This window comes from Staurois parvus, unplaced genomic scaffold, assembly GCF_062004578.1.
Source record: "Staurois parvus isolate SC_StPar_1 unplaced genomic scaffold, SC_StPar_1.0 ptg000153l, whole genome shotgun sequence".
Lineage (NCBI taxonomy): Eukaryota > Metazoa > Chordata > Amphibia > Anura > Ranidae > Staurois > Staurois parvus.
The window spans coordinates 23627027-23642816 of NW_028317949.1; the positions used below are offsets into that span (position 1 = coordinate 23627027).

Consider the following 15790-nt stretch of genomic DNA (forward strand, 5'->3'; position numbering starts at 1 on the left):
ACCAGTGTGCTGCAGTTTGGGCACAGCAGGCTTGTATGCGTGTTTTACACGCAGTTTTAGGCACGCTCTCATTGACTTCTTTCAGACTGTGCAATTTCATGAACGCAAATCAAACTCCTGCATGATGCATCTTTGGTGTGCTTTCAGAAAATGCATGGTCTAATAGACCGTGCTGCATCCAAACCACAGCGCACAGGTGTGAGCCCAGCCCTAATGTACAATACTGAAAAGACTTAGATTCTAAAAATTCATTTTTTTTTTATAACAAACCTGTTATACTTACCTGCTCTGTGCAATGGTTTTGCACAGAGCAGCCGCAATCCTCCTTTTCTCAGGACCAAGCTGACACACCTGGCTCCTCCCCCTTGACCAGTGCCCCCAATAGCAAGCCACAAGCTATGGGGGCACAGGTGCATGCTCAATCTCGAGCCTCGCTTTATGTGTCCATAAGACACAGAGTTGAAGCTCGGCCATCGTCCCCACTCTCTCCTCATTGGCTCACTAGCTCAATGACTCCCACTGACGGTCTCAGCTAATGAGGAGAGGGAGAGCGAGAGACCGGGGACAGCCGAGCCTTCTGTGCAGATCGCTGGATCGAGAGGGGGCGCAGATGAAAAAACAGAGGGGCTATGGAGAGAGCAGCACACATACATTTTTTTACCTTCAAACCATCAACCTACACAACCACTTTAAAGGCTAAATTCAACTTTTGTAAAAAAAAAAAATAATAATAATAATAATAATAATAAAAACACGTACTGTCAGGCAGTTACTAAATGGCAAGAAAAATCCATGAACTAAGTGAGTGTTCACCAGTCCCCCCACAGTTCATTGAGAACTACAAGCTGTTGGCCAACAGTAGTTGTAGTTCAATCATTCGCAAAACTCTTTGATTGAATGAAGCGGCCGTGTGGGTGGAGTCCAGCATGGCCTTGCTCTTTTTATATTGTGACAGCGGGTGCGGGGAGAAGATCCCCCACAGGGAGGAGTGGATCGGGGGAAGAAGGAGCTGGAACATGTTACATGTTCCCTTCCTAAAAAATGGGTGGAACATGTAACATGTTCCAAAATTGAACTTATCCTTTAAAAAAATTGTTTCTACCAAAACTATTACTATCAGAGAAACAATAAAAATTGACATTCCACCCGTGACATCCCTTTTAAGGGAAAAAGAAAAAGTATTTTCGAACTAGCCAACTTATTCAGTTAATGAAAGCATACTGTATACCAGATTGCTTTCATACTAAACCCTATCTATCTATATGTAAAAACAGGTTAACATTTTTTGTTTATACATTACCAATACTCCCTACAATTTTTTTATGGTCATGGATTTCAAATGTAAAGATTACTGCAATAACAAAAGCCTTTATTATCAGGACAGTGAGAAAATTCCCTGGGTTAGGCCAAAAATAAAAAAATGACCCCAACTACTTTGTTTTTAATCAATAGGTGCATGTCCTATAAAACAGCCACGATTCAGCTCCAAATAAAACCTTTACTTTTTAAGTAGCCAAAATTATTGAAATGCAACCATCCCACATTGTTTGCATACATGTTTCCTGTGCAAAAACCTGTTCTAAAATGCAAATACCAAACTGAGGAAAAAAAAACCAAAGACTGCCTTGCTCCACCCACATCCCACAATACATTAGTTCCCTGCACTGCTAGTTTCAGAACTCAGATCTCATTGCCAAGAGTATGGGTAAATGAGGACACTTCCAACATGACCATTATGCCCAGTGTACTCTAAAGTCTAAACCAACCACAGAGAATCTGGTGCATCTGTACATATTGACCAATCATCTTCTAGGTTATATTGTCAAAGCTTAATTTAATAAGCCAAGGTTAGTAGCTGATTGGTTACCATGCACAGCTGCACCAAATTATGTGTGCTCCAGTTTTAGTAAGCCTCCTTTTCAAAGACTACTGATGGATGTGGCCTGGATTTATCTGCACCAACAAAGAGCACTAGAGTGGAAAGAAAGCTTATTTCCATTAACGAATAATTGTCACGTTGCCAATGCAAGTGTTGTTGTCTCTGCAAAGGGGCCTCCTAATCCATTATTGCTTACTTTTCCTGCACTCTTTTGCTGTTCCTTCCTCTGTCTCAGCTGACGGTGAAATAAATGGTGGAGGCAACCTGACAGAGCAGAGATGGAACTCCCTTTGACATGTGACAGTGTTTAAGTCAATTGATTGGCTGCTAGGCTCAAGCTATATCACAGAACAGCAGGTCATATGGTTCCCCATGTCTGGAAGCACATGGTAATGTTGTCAATTGCTCAATTGCAACTAAGAAGAAATCCACCTCCCAGCAGTGACTCAGAAGCCTCCTAATCTCTAATGTAAACTCGGAGTTCTGGAAACAAGAGCTTGGTGAGCTGTGCTGCTGAGACAATGAAAATGACTATGGTGCTTTGAGTATGAATTTCTCCATAGTACCTACAGAGCTAAAGGTCAGTGAAGGCTTGATTTAAAACTGAATTCCACATATGGCTATTTTTAAATAGTTAAACTGGTCTACCCTGAACCAATGTAATTATATGTATGTGCAATAACAGGCTTATCCCCATTGAATCTGTAAATCACTATAGTAGGCACCACTACAACAGTGATTGCCAAAGAATTCTCGGTCCCATGCTGCCCTGCTGCTTAGTGAACACAGGAGGTTGCTCGCTTGACACAGGAACCATTAAGAGAATACTTTGTATGTTGCCATTGAATGCAAAGTGTTCTCTGAGTGGATAAGGTGGAGATTACGATGTCAACGCCCTGCCTCTCTGCCTTGTCCAATGAGAGAACATTTTGCATTCATTGGGAAATTGCAAAGGTTTCCTGAATAGAGTCCTTACCAAGAAAGTGACCTCCTGTGTTTACTAAGCAGAAGGCAGCTGTCCAGCGAGAGACTCGAAAGCTAGAGGCCCACTACAGTGATTTCCAGCTTCCAGTGGGAACAGTCAGGTATCGCTCATGTACACTCACAGGCCACTTTATTATTAGGTATACCTGTTCAATTGCTTGGTAACACAAAATGCCAATTAGCCAATCACATGGCAGCAACTCAATGACATGGTGAAGACGATTTGCTGAAGTTCAAACCGAGTATCAGAATGGTGAACAAAGGGGATTTAAGTGAATTTGAACATGGCATGGCTGTTGGTGACAGACGGGCTGGTCTGAGTATTTCATAAATTGCTGACCTACTGGGATTTTCATGCATAACTATCTCTAGGGTTTACAGAGAATAGTCCGAAAAAGAGAGAGACTGGTTCGAGCTGATAGAAAGGCAATAGCAACTCATGTCGATATGGACCAAAATCTCTGAGGAATGTTTCCAACACCTTCTAGAATCTACAGTGAGGAACAGAAGTATTTGAACACCCTGCGATTTTGCAAGTTCTCCCACTTAGAAATCATGGAGGGGTCTGAAATTCACATTGTAGGTGCATTCCCACTCTGAGAGACAGAATAAAAAAAAAATTCAGGAAATCACATTGTATGATTTTTAAAGAATTTATTTGTCTTGCACTGCTGAACATAAGTATTTGAACACCTATGAAACAGCAAGAATTCTGTCTCTCAAAGACCTCTTACAGTGCCTTTAAAAAGTCCCCCTCTACTCCACTCATTAATCTAACTTAGTAGCACCTGTCTGAGCTCTTTAAAGACACCTGTCCATCCCACAGTCAGTCAGACGCCAACTACTACCATGGGCAAGACCAAAGAGCTGTCAAAAGACACCAGAGACAAAATTGCAGACCTCCACAAGGCTGGAAAGGGCTACGGGGCAATTGCCAAGCAGCTTGGTGAAAATAGATCAACTGTTGGAGCAATTGTTAGAAAATGGAAGAGGCTAAAGACAACTGTCAGTCTCCCTCGGACTGGGGCTCCATGCAAGATCTCACCTCGTGGGGTATCACTGATGATAAGAGAGGTGAGGAATCAGCCCAGAACTACAAGGGAGGAGCTGGTCAATGACATGAAGAGAGCTGGGACCACAGTTTCAAAGATCACTGTCGGTAGAACACTACGCCGTCATGGTTTCAAATCATGCATTGCACGGAAGGTTCCCCTGCTCAAGTCATCACATGTCCAGGCCCATCTGAAGTTTGCCAATGACCATCTGGATGATCCAGAGGAGGCATGGGAGAAAGTCCTGTGGTCAGATGAGACCAAAGTAGAACTTTTTGGTCCAAACTTCACTCGTCGTGTTTGGAGGAAAAAGAAGGATGAGTTGCATCCCAAGAACACCATCCCTACTCTGAAGCATGGGGTGGTAACATCATGCTTTGGGGGTGCTTTTCTGTGAAGGGGACAGGACGACTGCACTGTATTAAGGAGAGGATGAATGGGGCCATTTATTGTGAGATTTTGAGCAACAACCTCCTTCCCTCAGTCAGAGCATTGAAGATGGGTCGTGGATGGGTCTTCCAACATGACTACGACCTGAAGCACACAGCCAGGATAACCAAGGAGTGGCTCCGTAAGAAGCATATCAAGGTTCTGGAGTGGCCTAGCCAGTCTCCAGAACAAAATCCAATTGAACATCTTTGGAGGGAGCTGAAACTCCATGTTACTCAGCGACAGCCCCGAAACCTGACAGATCTAGAGGAGATCTGTGTGGAGGAGTGGGCCAAAATCCCTGTTGCAGTGTGTGCAAACCTGGTCAAGAACTACAGGAAACGTTTGACCTCTGTAATTGTAAACAAAGGCTTCTGTACCAAATATTAACACTGATTTTTTCAGGTGTTCAAATACTTATGTTCAGCAGTGCAAGACAAATAAATTCTTTAAAAATCATACAATGTGATTTCCTGAATGTTTTTTTTAAATTCTGTCTCTCAGAGTAAGAATGCACCTACAATGTGAATTTCAGACCCCTCCATGATTTCTAAGTGGGAGAACTTGCAAAATCGCAGGGTGTTCAAATACTTCTGTTCCTCACTGTATGTTATTATTATTATACAGTATTTATATAACGCTAAAAGGTTTGCTCAGCGCAGTACATTATGGTGGGGGACAGAACATAAGACAATAAGGTAACAAAACCAAACACGAGGGGGTCAAGGGCCCTGCTCTTTCGAGCTTACAATCTAGGATATGAAGACTTAAGGCAGTTCTGAAGGCAAACGGAGGTCCAATTCGGTACTAGCAAGGTGTACCTAATAAAGTGGCTAAACTTTGACCTAAACCCACTTTTTCTATCAAAGCAGATCTCTGAGGTTCTCTGTGGTGGTCCATCTTACCACAAAAACCCCAGTGAAAGCAGAAATTGCAGAAATCAAATGGTCTCTCTCTGACATTTTCAAAGCATCCTGTGTAACATGGTATGCACAATTACTTTGCATTAAAGTACTGTACATACTCTAAACACAAATGTTTTTTTATACCCCAATATATGATGTCCTATTGTAAAACAATAACAGGGTTAAACAGATGTTGATACCTTTTGCAACTGCACTGACATCTTCATAGAAGCCTGCTATCAAGGCAACATGTCCCGGTCTGGATTCTGTAGGAACTCGAGTGTGAGACACACCCCAGCTACCTCTGTTCTGGATTATTTCTCTAAAATAATAAAAGAAGACACATTGAAGTTATGTAATGTACAGAAGCATTCATCAGCTTTATAACATACTATATATGTTATTTTAAAATAATCAAAATGAACCAGATACACATATAATGAGAACTTTCATAAAGATTCCAGTCCAAGAGCCTCATCCTTCCCATTTATACAGTCACAGAAACAGAGAATGATTTAAGAGATCACATAACATTTTAACAAACTGCCATGCTATGAAATCAATAAAATATTCCCACTAATTACTATTCTGCTCTGAGTGAATTTAAAATTCAAAATTAATAACAAGGGAGGTCAAAACTAAACTCCAGCTATATACAATAAAATACATATAAAGGGAGCCATGTTATTTGCAAAAGGCATTTATGTCCATTTAGTGCTGAGGTTTGCACATCTCTGCTACAAAGCACACCTGTCTTGCAAGAGAAGGGGCCTCATTTTTTCTCTCCTGCAGTAACACTTACAGGTCTTATCTTCCCCCCCCCCCCCCAGCCTGTGAATCGGCATTAAAACTAGAAATAGCAGGCTGATAAGCTCATTTCTCTTTCACTCTGCTCTCTACTGCTGTTAGCATGTTCCTTGTTATAAATGAGCACTGCAACTCAACTGATTGGTGCCTTGGGCTATTTCTCATTCTTTCAATCTAAACTCTGTTGTAAAGGGGACTGCAAGAGGCTGCTACTAAAGGAAATTCAGGTGCTTACACTGCTTGCGTTTAAATGATGTATTGGTGAATGTGTTAACAAAGGTATTAACCACTTCAGCTACTGTAGGTTTAACCCCCTTCATGACCTGGCTATTTTTTTGCTATTCGGCACTCCACAACTTTAACTGGCAATTGCATGGTCATGCGACGCTCTACCCAAATAAAATTTATATAATTTTTTCACACAAATGGAGCTTTCATTTGGTGATATTTAATCACCACTGTTTTTTTTATTTTTTATTATATAAAATAAAAATAGACTGAAAATTTAGGAAAAAAAAAATTTTACTATCTGCTATAAAACGTGCAAGAAAAAATAAAAAAAATCTACTTTCTTCATAAACCAATGTATTCTGCTCCATGTCTTTGGTAAACAAAATCCCAATAAGTGTATAAAAATTGGTTTGTGTGAAAGTTACAGAGTCTACAAACTATGGTATATAGTGGATTTTTTATACTACTAATGGCAGTGATCAGCGACTTATAATGGTACTGCAATAGTGTGGAAGGCAATCTGACACTAACTGATGTTGAGGGGGAACTGGCTAACTGCCACTGGCATTACCAGTGACACTAATACAAAAATGCTATACATTGTCACTGCACTAATGAAACTGGCTGGGAAGGGGTTCACATCTAGGGCGATCAAGGTATTTATGCCCTGTACGCACGATAAGAAAACCGTACGAAGATGCTCGTACGAGGACCAATCGTCCGACAATTGGATCGTTAGTATACAGCTTTGGAGAGCCAATCACAATTCGTGCAACAATATCCGAAGGGACAAGCACCAAAATTTTTCTAGTACGATACCAGATCATATAATTTTCGTTTAATCAGTACAGAAGTCGTCTGAAAATACCATACATACACATGACATCACTTTTGAAATTATTTTCTTTGTACGAGAATTTTCGTATCTTTAGTAACCTTTTCAATTTCGATGTGAGACTAGCAGGCAAAAAAAAAAAATGGACGGTTGTTCATCCAATATTCTCATCATGTGTATGGGGCTTAAATGTGTGCCTAATAATGTGTGCTACTTTCACTAAAAGATCTCTTTGTTTCTTATTCCTGCTTTGCAAGAAAAAGAAAGACAGAGATTGTTCCCTCTGTGTTGATTGTCAACACAGAGTTCTGATTGGACACAGCCAATCCACAGCTCTCAGCCAGGACTTGCTAACAGACTCCTGCTGTGTCCAGGGATCCAATACTGTCTTTGTGTCCCCAACGCCGCCATCTTGAATGTATGAAGCTGGCTGTGATTTCCTGGTGTTTCCCAGCCGGCTTCCCACAGTTCATGTGTGAAATGTACTGTGTTTTGCGAATGGTCCTGCAGTGTCCTGGAACATGCCCCAGGAAGCTGTGGGTGGCGAGGAATGGGGCTGAACTTCTGCTCTGCTCCCATAGGTGAGCCGTGCAGAAGTGGGAGCAGGTCTGAAATAGGTATCCCACTCTCTCAAAAAACTCTCCAATACTCTCCAAAATATGTAGAGTAGTGGGGAGGAGGGGAATCAGAAGAGCTTCTCTTCCCAGGTGAAGCTTTACTTTAAGGGGGAGGTGTCTGGAAGGCAGTAAAAACGTGGCTAAATTGCATGTTTTTAGCACCTACCAAACACAAGTGTAAATGAGGCCTTAAAAGGAAACACAGTTAGATGTAACTTGATCATTTATAATAATAAGCAATACATTCACAATAGCTGAACCCTGGTTGCAAAAAAAAAAAAAAAAAAAAAAGGAATGAACAGTGCTGGCAAAAGTTAGACAAAGTCAATGACTAATTGTGACATATAAACAAACAGTATCTGTGGTGGGAATTCGAGGAAAGGTATCTAAAAGCTGAAGATGGCAGATGCACTTTTATAACCGGAAAGATCCAGCAGTTCAGACATAGAAAATGTGGATATTGTATCAGCACCCCGTGTACATGAACCACTGGAGCTGTCTCAATATACAAGTGAACCTGTCACCTTTAGCTTTGATGAAAGCTACTGCTAAAGTTCAGATATCATCCTTCTCAAACGTTCCTCCCCACTGCAGATACTATTTATTTGTCATGTCCAGGGGCGGACTGACAACTCATGGGGCCCCCGGGCAATAAGGGATCATGGGGCCCCTGTGTCCTTGCCCAAACTCAAAAAAGCCTATGAAAAAGGTACCAGGGGCATCTCACGAGGCCCCCTACTGACCCTGGGCCTTCGGGCAGTGCCCGAGTTTCCAAATGGTCAGTCCGCCCCTGGTCATGTCATTGTCAACCACTGTCTTTCCTTAATTCTCCGCAGGCACTGTTCATTCATTTATTGCAACTGGATTGCATGCAAGTACAGACGTGGTTTAAACCCCTGTGAATGTATTACTTACTATCATGTGGTTTCCAATAGATCATTCTCTAGCACTGTTCTGTTACACAGAAAAGAAAATGCCCTAAGAACACTTGATTTTACCCATTCCCACAATAGCTGGTTACATCACACAGAACAAAATGCACATGCAGTTTCTCTGAACTTATAGCTATGCAAATATAGGTTTATAAATAGATGCCTTAGTGAATAAATGAACCCTATTAGTATGCTGCAATTGTTCGAGCTATAGTGACAAATGTATAAAAACAGAGCGCGAGAGAGAAAAAATGATGCTCGCCCACAATAAGTGCTTGATTTCCTCTCACAGCCAACTTTAAATTAATTACAGGTTTATCTTGAAGGGCTACAATGGGCAGAATTGACATATTTTCTGTCTTAAAAAAAAAAAAAAAAAAGTCAAAACATATATTGCCTAAAGTATTAGGACACCCCTCTAAATCATTGGATTTAGGTGTTCCAATCACCTCCATGGCCACAGCTGTATAAAATCAAGCACCTAGTCATGCAGACTGCTTCTACAAACATTTGTGAAAGAATGGGTCGCTCTCAGGAGCTCCGTGAACAAGCGTGGTACCGTGATAGGTTGCTACCTGTGCAATAAGTCCATCTGTGAAATTTCCTTGCTACTAAATATTCCTAGGGTGACTGTTAAACTTTGTGTGGCCTTCAGATTAGCACAACAGTGCGTAGAGAGCTTCATGGAAAGGGTTTCCATGGCCAAGCAGCTGCATCCAAGCCTTACATCACCAAGTGCAATGCAAAGCACACCGCCACTGGACTCTAGAGCAGTGGTGACGTGTTCTCTGGAGTGATGAATCGTGCTTTTCTGTCTGGCAACAGTGGTGTATTTAAGTTTTGTGCTGCCCTAGGCATCACAAAATATGCCCCCCCAGGACAGAGCTTGACATTGACCAACACACCCCTGCCCCCCCACCCAAAATAGCCTTCCACTATCATCACCCACATAAACCGGCCACTTCCTTCCCAGCGAGAGGGAGAAAGACACCTTCACAGCGCTGGACATCCACAGGAACGAGAGTCAAGCAGCCTCTCTCAGACCCCATCTGGTTCCCAAGCTGCATGTGTCCCTTCTTCCGTCCCTTCTTCCAGGGGAACGGTGTGCTGCCCCCCTGAAAAATGCCACCCTAGGCAAATGCCTTGTTTGCCTTGTGGTAAATACGCCCCTGTGTGGCAATCTGATGCACGTTTATGGGTTTGGCAGTTGCCAGGAGAACGGTACTTGCCTGAGTGAATTGTGCCAAGTGTAAAGTTTGGCAGAGGGGGGATTATGGTTTGGAGTTGTTTTTCAGGGGGTGGACTTGGCCCCTTAGTTCCAGTGAAGGGAACTCTTACGGCATTTGCATACCAAGACATTTTGGACAATTTCATGCTCACAACTTTGTGGGAACAGTTTGGGGATGGCCCCTTCCTGTTCCAACATGACTGCACACCAGTGCACAAAGCAAGGTCCATAAAGACATGGATGAGCGAGTTTGGGGTGGAGGAACTTGACTGGCCTGCACAGAGTCCTGACCTCAACCCGACAGAACACCTTTGGGATGAATTAGAGCAGAGACTGTGAGCCAGGCCTTCTTGTCCGACATAAGTGTCTGACCTCACAAATACGCTTCTGGAAGAATGGTCAAACGTGAACTACCATGGTGCTGTGGGGCGTTGTGGAGCAGCTTAATTCCCTCACGACCATGCAAATCAGTGCATAACTTGTTAGACATGCATTTCTTTTGAATTTTTTGTTGCTGTTCTGTCTCTCAGTGTTACAATACACCTACCATTCGATTTTTAGACTGCTCATTTCTTTGTGAGTGGGCAAACATTCAAAATCAACAGGGGATCAAATACTTCACTGTACATTGATAGGTCTGCAGGAGTCCCGCATGGCACCAGTGATCTGCTGATCGTTGGTGCGACGCTTTCCAGGCTCACAAAACAAAAAATATAAAATGCAATTTTTTTTTTTACCTGCAAAAAAATATGCATTTATTATTTTTTGTTAAAAGGTGAACTTATCCTTTAAGCGTTCATGTATTGATCTTACCTGAGATAGGGCGCCCGAGAAATTCCATTTTCATCCAACTCAAAAAATGTGTCAGCTCTCAAGCCATCAGCCACAAATAGTACTAGACGTTTTGCCGGAGACGGCAGTGAAGTCTGTTGTGGGGTCGTTCCATGGACCAGTGGAGATGTGAAGTAAATGTCAAAAATTGAGCCAAAAAAAACCAGATGGACTAGCAAACCAACAAGAAAAAAAAGTAGCATCCTCTAAAAAAAAACCACACACATTGACGAGCCCTAGAAGTAAAGAACAATATGTGAATCTCTTACAAATATCAATATTAAACAGGGCCCTGTCAAGTGTCTAAACAAGTCAAATGCCTGTTCCATGAAATAAAAGAGGTTGTATATTCACTTCTCTTCTACCCAGTTGTCTTCCTCCCCTCCATTTCGGCTCTGCAGCCTCCCTTGGCCTTTTCAGGATTAGATACATCAGGGAGTGTCAGATATCGGTGTCACATGTGGTATAGAGGTCAGATGAAGGAACCAGCGCACAGTAGGGGGAAAAAGCCATTTGACACTCCCAGAAGTGTCAAATGCCAAAGAGACTGATGCGGCAATGGATCGGAGGAAAGTTTGGAGATATAGAACACTGGAGGAGTAAACAACTTCTTCTACAACAGGGAACTGGCATTTTGATTTTTAGAGACCTCTAAAGGTTGCTTTAAACGCAATCAGAGTCAACTTTTTTCATTTAGCCAGGCTTTTCAAATCTTATATCTTCAAGTTCAAAATAGTGTGATATTTTAACAAGAAAAATTGCAGATAAAAGAAAATCGTTAAAATAGTTTTTCTTAGATGTTTGGCAGAAATACTGATACAGCTTATTATGAACACCATCAGATAACCTCAGAATACAGCAGTGGAACATTTTGGACTGAAACAGAGTGGACATGACAGATGCAAACAACGTGCTATAGCCTAGTACCATCAAACCTAAATCCATGGAAAAGACCATCACAGTACTGGCACCTAGTGGCAATTTTAATCACATAAAATGGAAGAGCTTTTATACAATCATCTTTGAGAAACATGTTACAAAATGAGCTGAATACAAACAAAACATGTAATGGAAAAACGCATTAGCAGAAAAATTGCATTAAAAAAAAATGATCAGATCCAGAGATACACGCAGCTGAAGTTATGTGCACATCTTAACTTTTGTGGAAGAGCTGCAATGAACAGCCAGCCCATTCATTATGGTGGTTAATGTTTTACAGCTGTGTATAGTGAAAATATATTAAAGTAACCAACCAAAGGCAATTTAAATTAAGTGTAGGATTACAAACATTCAGCTGAAGTTGTACATAAATATCCACTTTTCCTGAAAAATCAAGCTTGACTTGCTTGTCAAATTAGATTATTGAGAACAAATAGAAAAACAAAAAGGCACTGCGAGCAGCGACAGTACAATCACAGACACAGGATTAGAAAAATCAGCAGTCACTCTTAATGAATTACAAATTATGTAAAATGAAGACAAAATTTTATTCCAGATGAAGTTTTGAAAGTGTCTGCAGAAGAATTGTATGCCCCCCACAGCCAAAATACAAATATTCCTGCACAAAGCACTTGCCACTTTCTGCACTCTCTTATGTATTGTCTTGTATATTCAAACCCATTAGCACAAATCACACAAGAAATTAAAGAATTAAGGGCCAGGTTTTTTTGCGCTGTGAAGTGTTTATATTTGATTGGTTTCTTCCTTTCTTGAACAGCAGCATTTAGATTTAGATTGAAGTATATATAATTTTTCTGTGGTGCAAGTTTACTTTTATTCAAGGGCCAGTTCAAACTACATGCGTTTGAGTTGCGTTTTTTCTGCATGCAAAAGACACAGAAAGTAGGTTATATGGCTGTCAATGTCATACTTCACATCAGTGCTTGCAGTTCCAGTGTGTTCCAGTTGCAGAAAAAAAAAAGTAGAACATGCTGCATTTTTTCTGCACAGAGCTGCACTTGAACTTATCAAGAACACACTGGTATGCACATGTCCCTATTTGAATTGAAGAAAAAGAGAGGGGGAAAAATTAACTAGAATACTTAAAAAATGCACCAAACGCACTAAAAATGCATCCGGAACACATCTGGACTGTGTTTCTATACTGTGAACCGGCCCAAAAACTGTTCTCCATGTTTAAGGTCCCTTGAAGTAGTTTGGGCCAGGCTGGTGCAAACAAAGTACACTATATTATAACAAACTACAAAGTTGATACGAGCGCTTGGACTAATATGTGAGCAGCTGGCATAAAGGTACAACCTCAAAACCTTCTCATTGATAACATATAGGGTAGAGCCTAGTCGGTGACGTCACGCCGTCTGATCCGCGTGGGGGCCGGCGGCCATTTTTGAATCTGTACTATCTGCCAAATGTGAGTCATCTTCTTGTATTTAAATCAAAAAAGGATCTTAAATTACTATACTATCAGAGTTTCGGTTTGGGCTAGTTGTACCACGAGCCCCCTCTCTTAAGGTGGATCCTCTTAGCCCGATGTGTATGATTTTGGGGTGATTCCCTGACTGGTATTTGAGAGCCCATTACACATGGGTGATGGCCCCCTGCTGGATGGAAGAGGTACTGCAGTTGGTAAAGATGAGATGCTGATCACCTGCCGAGCTGTTCATTTTGCCAGGTGATCTTCAGGTCTTGCCCTTCCCAGTTCCAGAGTACCAGGAGTGGTCTGATTACTCAAACGCACTGAATTGTGCGCTATCTGGTTAGTGCATATTATATACACACCTTCAAGCATGGGAACAACTGATACTTCACCTGTATTTGGATGTCCACTATCACAACGTGGGATGCATCAGCATTGATTATTGATCACTTTATGTACTTATTTCTGTTATGTCATTGGACTGTATTTCCATCTACTAGTATTCCTAAATGACATTATTTGTTATACTAGTCACTATTCTATATATTTAGCGCTGCATTTTTATAAAGTACACTATATTGCCAAAAGTATTGGGACACCCCTCCAAATCATTGGATTCAGTTGTTTCAATCACCTCCATGGCCACAGGTGTATAAAATCAAGCACCTAGGCATGCAGACTGCTTCTACAAACATTTGTGAAAGAATGGGTCGCTCTCAGGAGCTCAGTGAATTCAAACGTGGTACTGTGATAGGTTGCCACCTGTACAATAAGACAATCCATGAAATTTCCTTCCTACTAAATATTCCACGGACAACTGTTAGTGGTATTATAACAAAGTGGAAGCAACTGGAAACAGCAGCAACTCAGCCATGAAGTGGTAGGCCATGTAACATAACAGTGCGGGGTCAGCACATGCTGAAGCACACAGTGCACAGAAGTAGCCAACTGTCTGCAGATTCAATAGCTAAAGAGCTCCAGACTTCATGTGGCCTTCAGATTAGCGCAACAACAGTGCATAGAGAGCTTCATGGAATGGGTTTCCATGGCCAAGCAGCTGCATCCAAGCCTTACATCACCAAGTGCAATGCAAAGCATTAGATGCAGTGGTATAAAGCACGCTGCCAATGGATCGGGGGCTGCTGCATTAGTAACACGAATAAGGATGCAACATGTTACTAAAGGTGAACTTATCCTTTCCCTGAGTGTTTCTTAGGTTTACATTGCCTTCCTGTCGCAGTTTGTGATCTGTATCTTTAGTAACTATGTGCAGTGCAGTAAAAAATCGTAACTATGGTTCCTGGAATTTAAGACTTTGAATTAAACAAAAGCTTCTGTTTTCACTCTCTGTAGGCAGTCGTGTGTCTTTTTACACAGTATATTGTAGAATACAGTGAGGATCATTTTTAAAAAACTGTATATGCTGGCCTGAACCTGTGATGACCAGTCAGGAAGAGGAATGAAAACTGCCTGTTTTTGTAAACTTGTCCTCTATAACACCAGGTTCCCCAATTTCTTACTATACCTAACAAAAAAATATCATGACTGAAACAAAGTAGCTTGAAACAGACTAGTGTTCTTAAACCAACTAGATGCGATATTTCAAATATCTAATTATTAACTTTCCTGAAACCAGTCTCTTTTTGTACATTTTAAAAGGACGTACTAGTGTTTTTACATTACTCCACACGCCACCTTTCTTTAACCTCTTCCATACAGGACACTTTTACCCCCTTCCTGCCCAGGCCAGTTTTCAGGTTTCAGCGCTCTCACACTTTGAATGACTTTTTATTTTTAGCTAAATTAACAAAAAAAGACCGAAAATTTTGAAAAAAAAAACACGTTTTTCTTTGTTTCTGTTATAAAAGTTTGCAAATAAATAATTGTTCTTCATAAATTTAGGCCGAGATGTATTCTGCTACGTCTTTGGTAAAAATAACCCAAATTAGGATGTATTTTTTAGTTTGTAGGAAAGTTATAGAGTTCACAAACTATGGTATAGATCTGAATATTGATCAATCCTGAAGTACTGACAGCCAATCTAATTTCTTGAGGTCCAAGAATGTCAGAACAGTACAGATATCCCCCAAATGACCCCTTTTTGCAGAGTAGACAGTCCGACGTACTTCATAAGAGGCATGGCGAGTTTTTTGAAGTTGTATTTTTTTGTCATAATTTTTCGGAAAATGAAAAAAAATTTTAAAATTATTTTCACTATTTTTTTTTTACATACTGTCACCAGTATGTTTTTTTTTTTTGTGGTTAGCTGTGATTTGTGATGGTTTGCACTGAAGATAATGGGATGCGATTTTGCATTGAAGTCACTAGGTGGTGTTTTTGCATCCCAGTCTAGGGGACGCAACTTTGCATTCAAGTCACTAGGGGATGCGAGTTTGCATTGAAACCTATGGGATGCCAAGACAGGCACTTTTTTTTTTATTTGGGAAAACACTGATAACCATATTTTTAGCAGATAATTTTCGATGGCCAATATATCGGTGCATCCCTAGAATATTGTTTCTGACCTGTAAATCTCTAGCACAAAGGTGGGCTGCTTATGTTCCACCAGACCAAGTCACTTGGATTACTATGGCTAAAAATATGATATCCTTGTAAGAAACTGATGTATAAAAGAAGAGGTTGCTGCCCTAAGTTTGAAAACTGTGGGGAGACTGGCTCAGTG

At 41.0% G+C, this 15790-nt stretch overlaps 1 protein-coding gene across 2 annotated transcripts in view; it reads right to left on the reverse strand.

The window, feature by feature from the left end:
- PIGN (phosphatidylinositol glycan anchor biosynthesis class N) overlaps positions 1-15790 on the reverse strand; it is a 450907-nt gene that overhangs the window by 420576 nt on the left and 14541 nt on the right. For both annotated transcript variants that reach the window (XM_089674856.1, XM_089674855.1), the window contains exons 2-3: positions 10713-10966; positions 5450-5571 (exon numbers count right to left, since the gene is read on the reverse strand). In XM_089674856.1, coding sequence (XP_089530982.1) covers positions 5450-5571; positions 10713-10933 — 343 coding nt within the window. In that variant the 5' untranslated portion in view covers positions 10934-10966. The remainder of the gene's footprint in view (positions 1-5449; positions 5572-10712; positions 10967-15790) is intronic.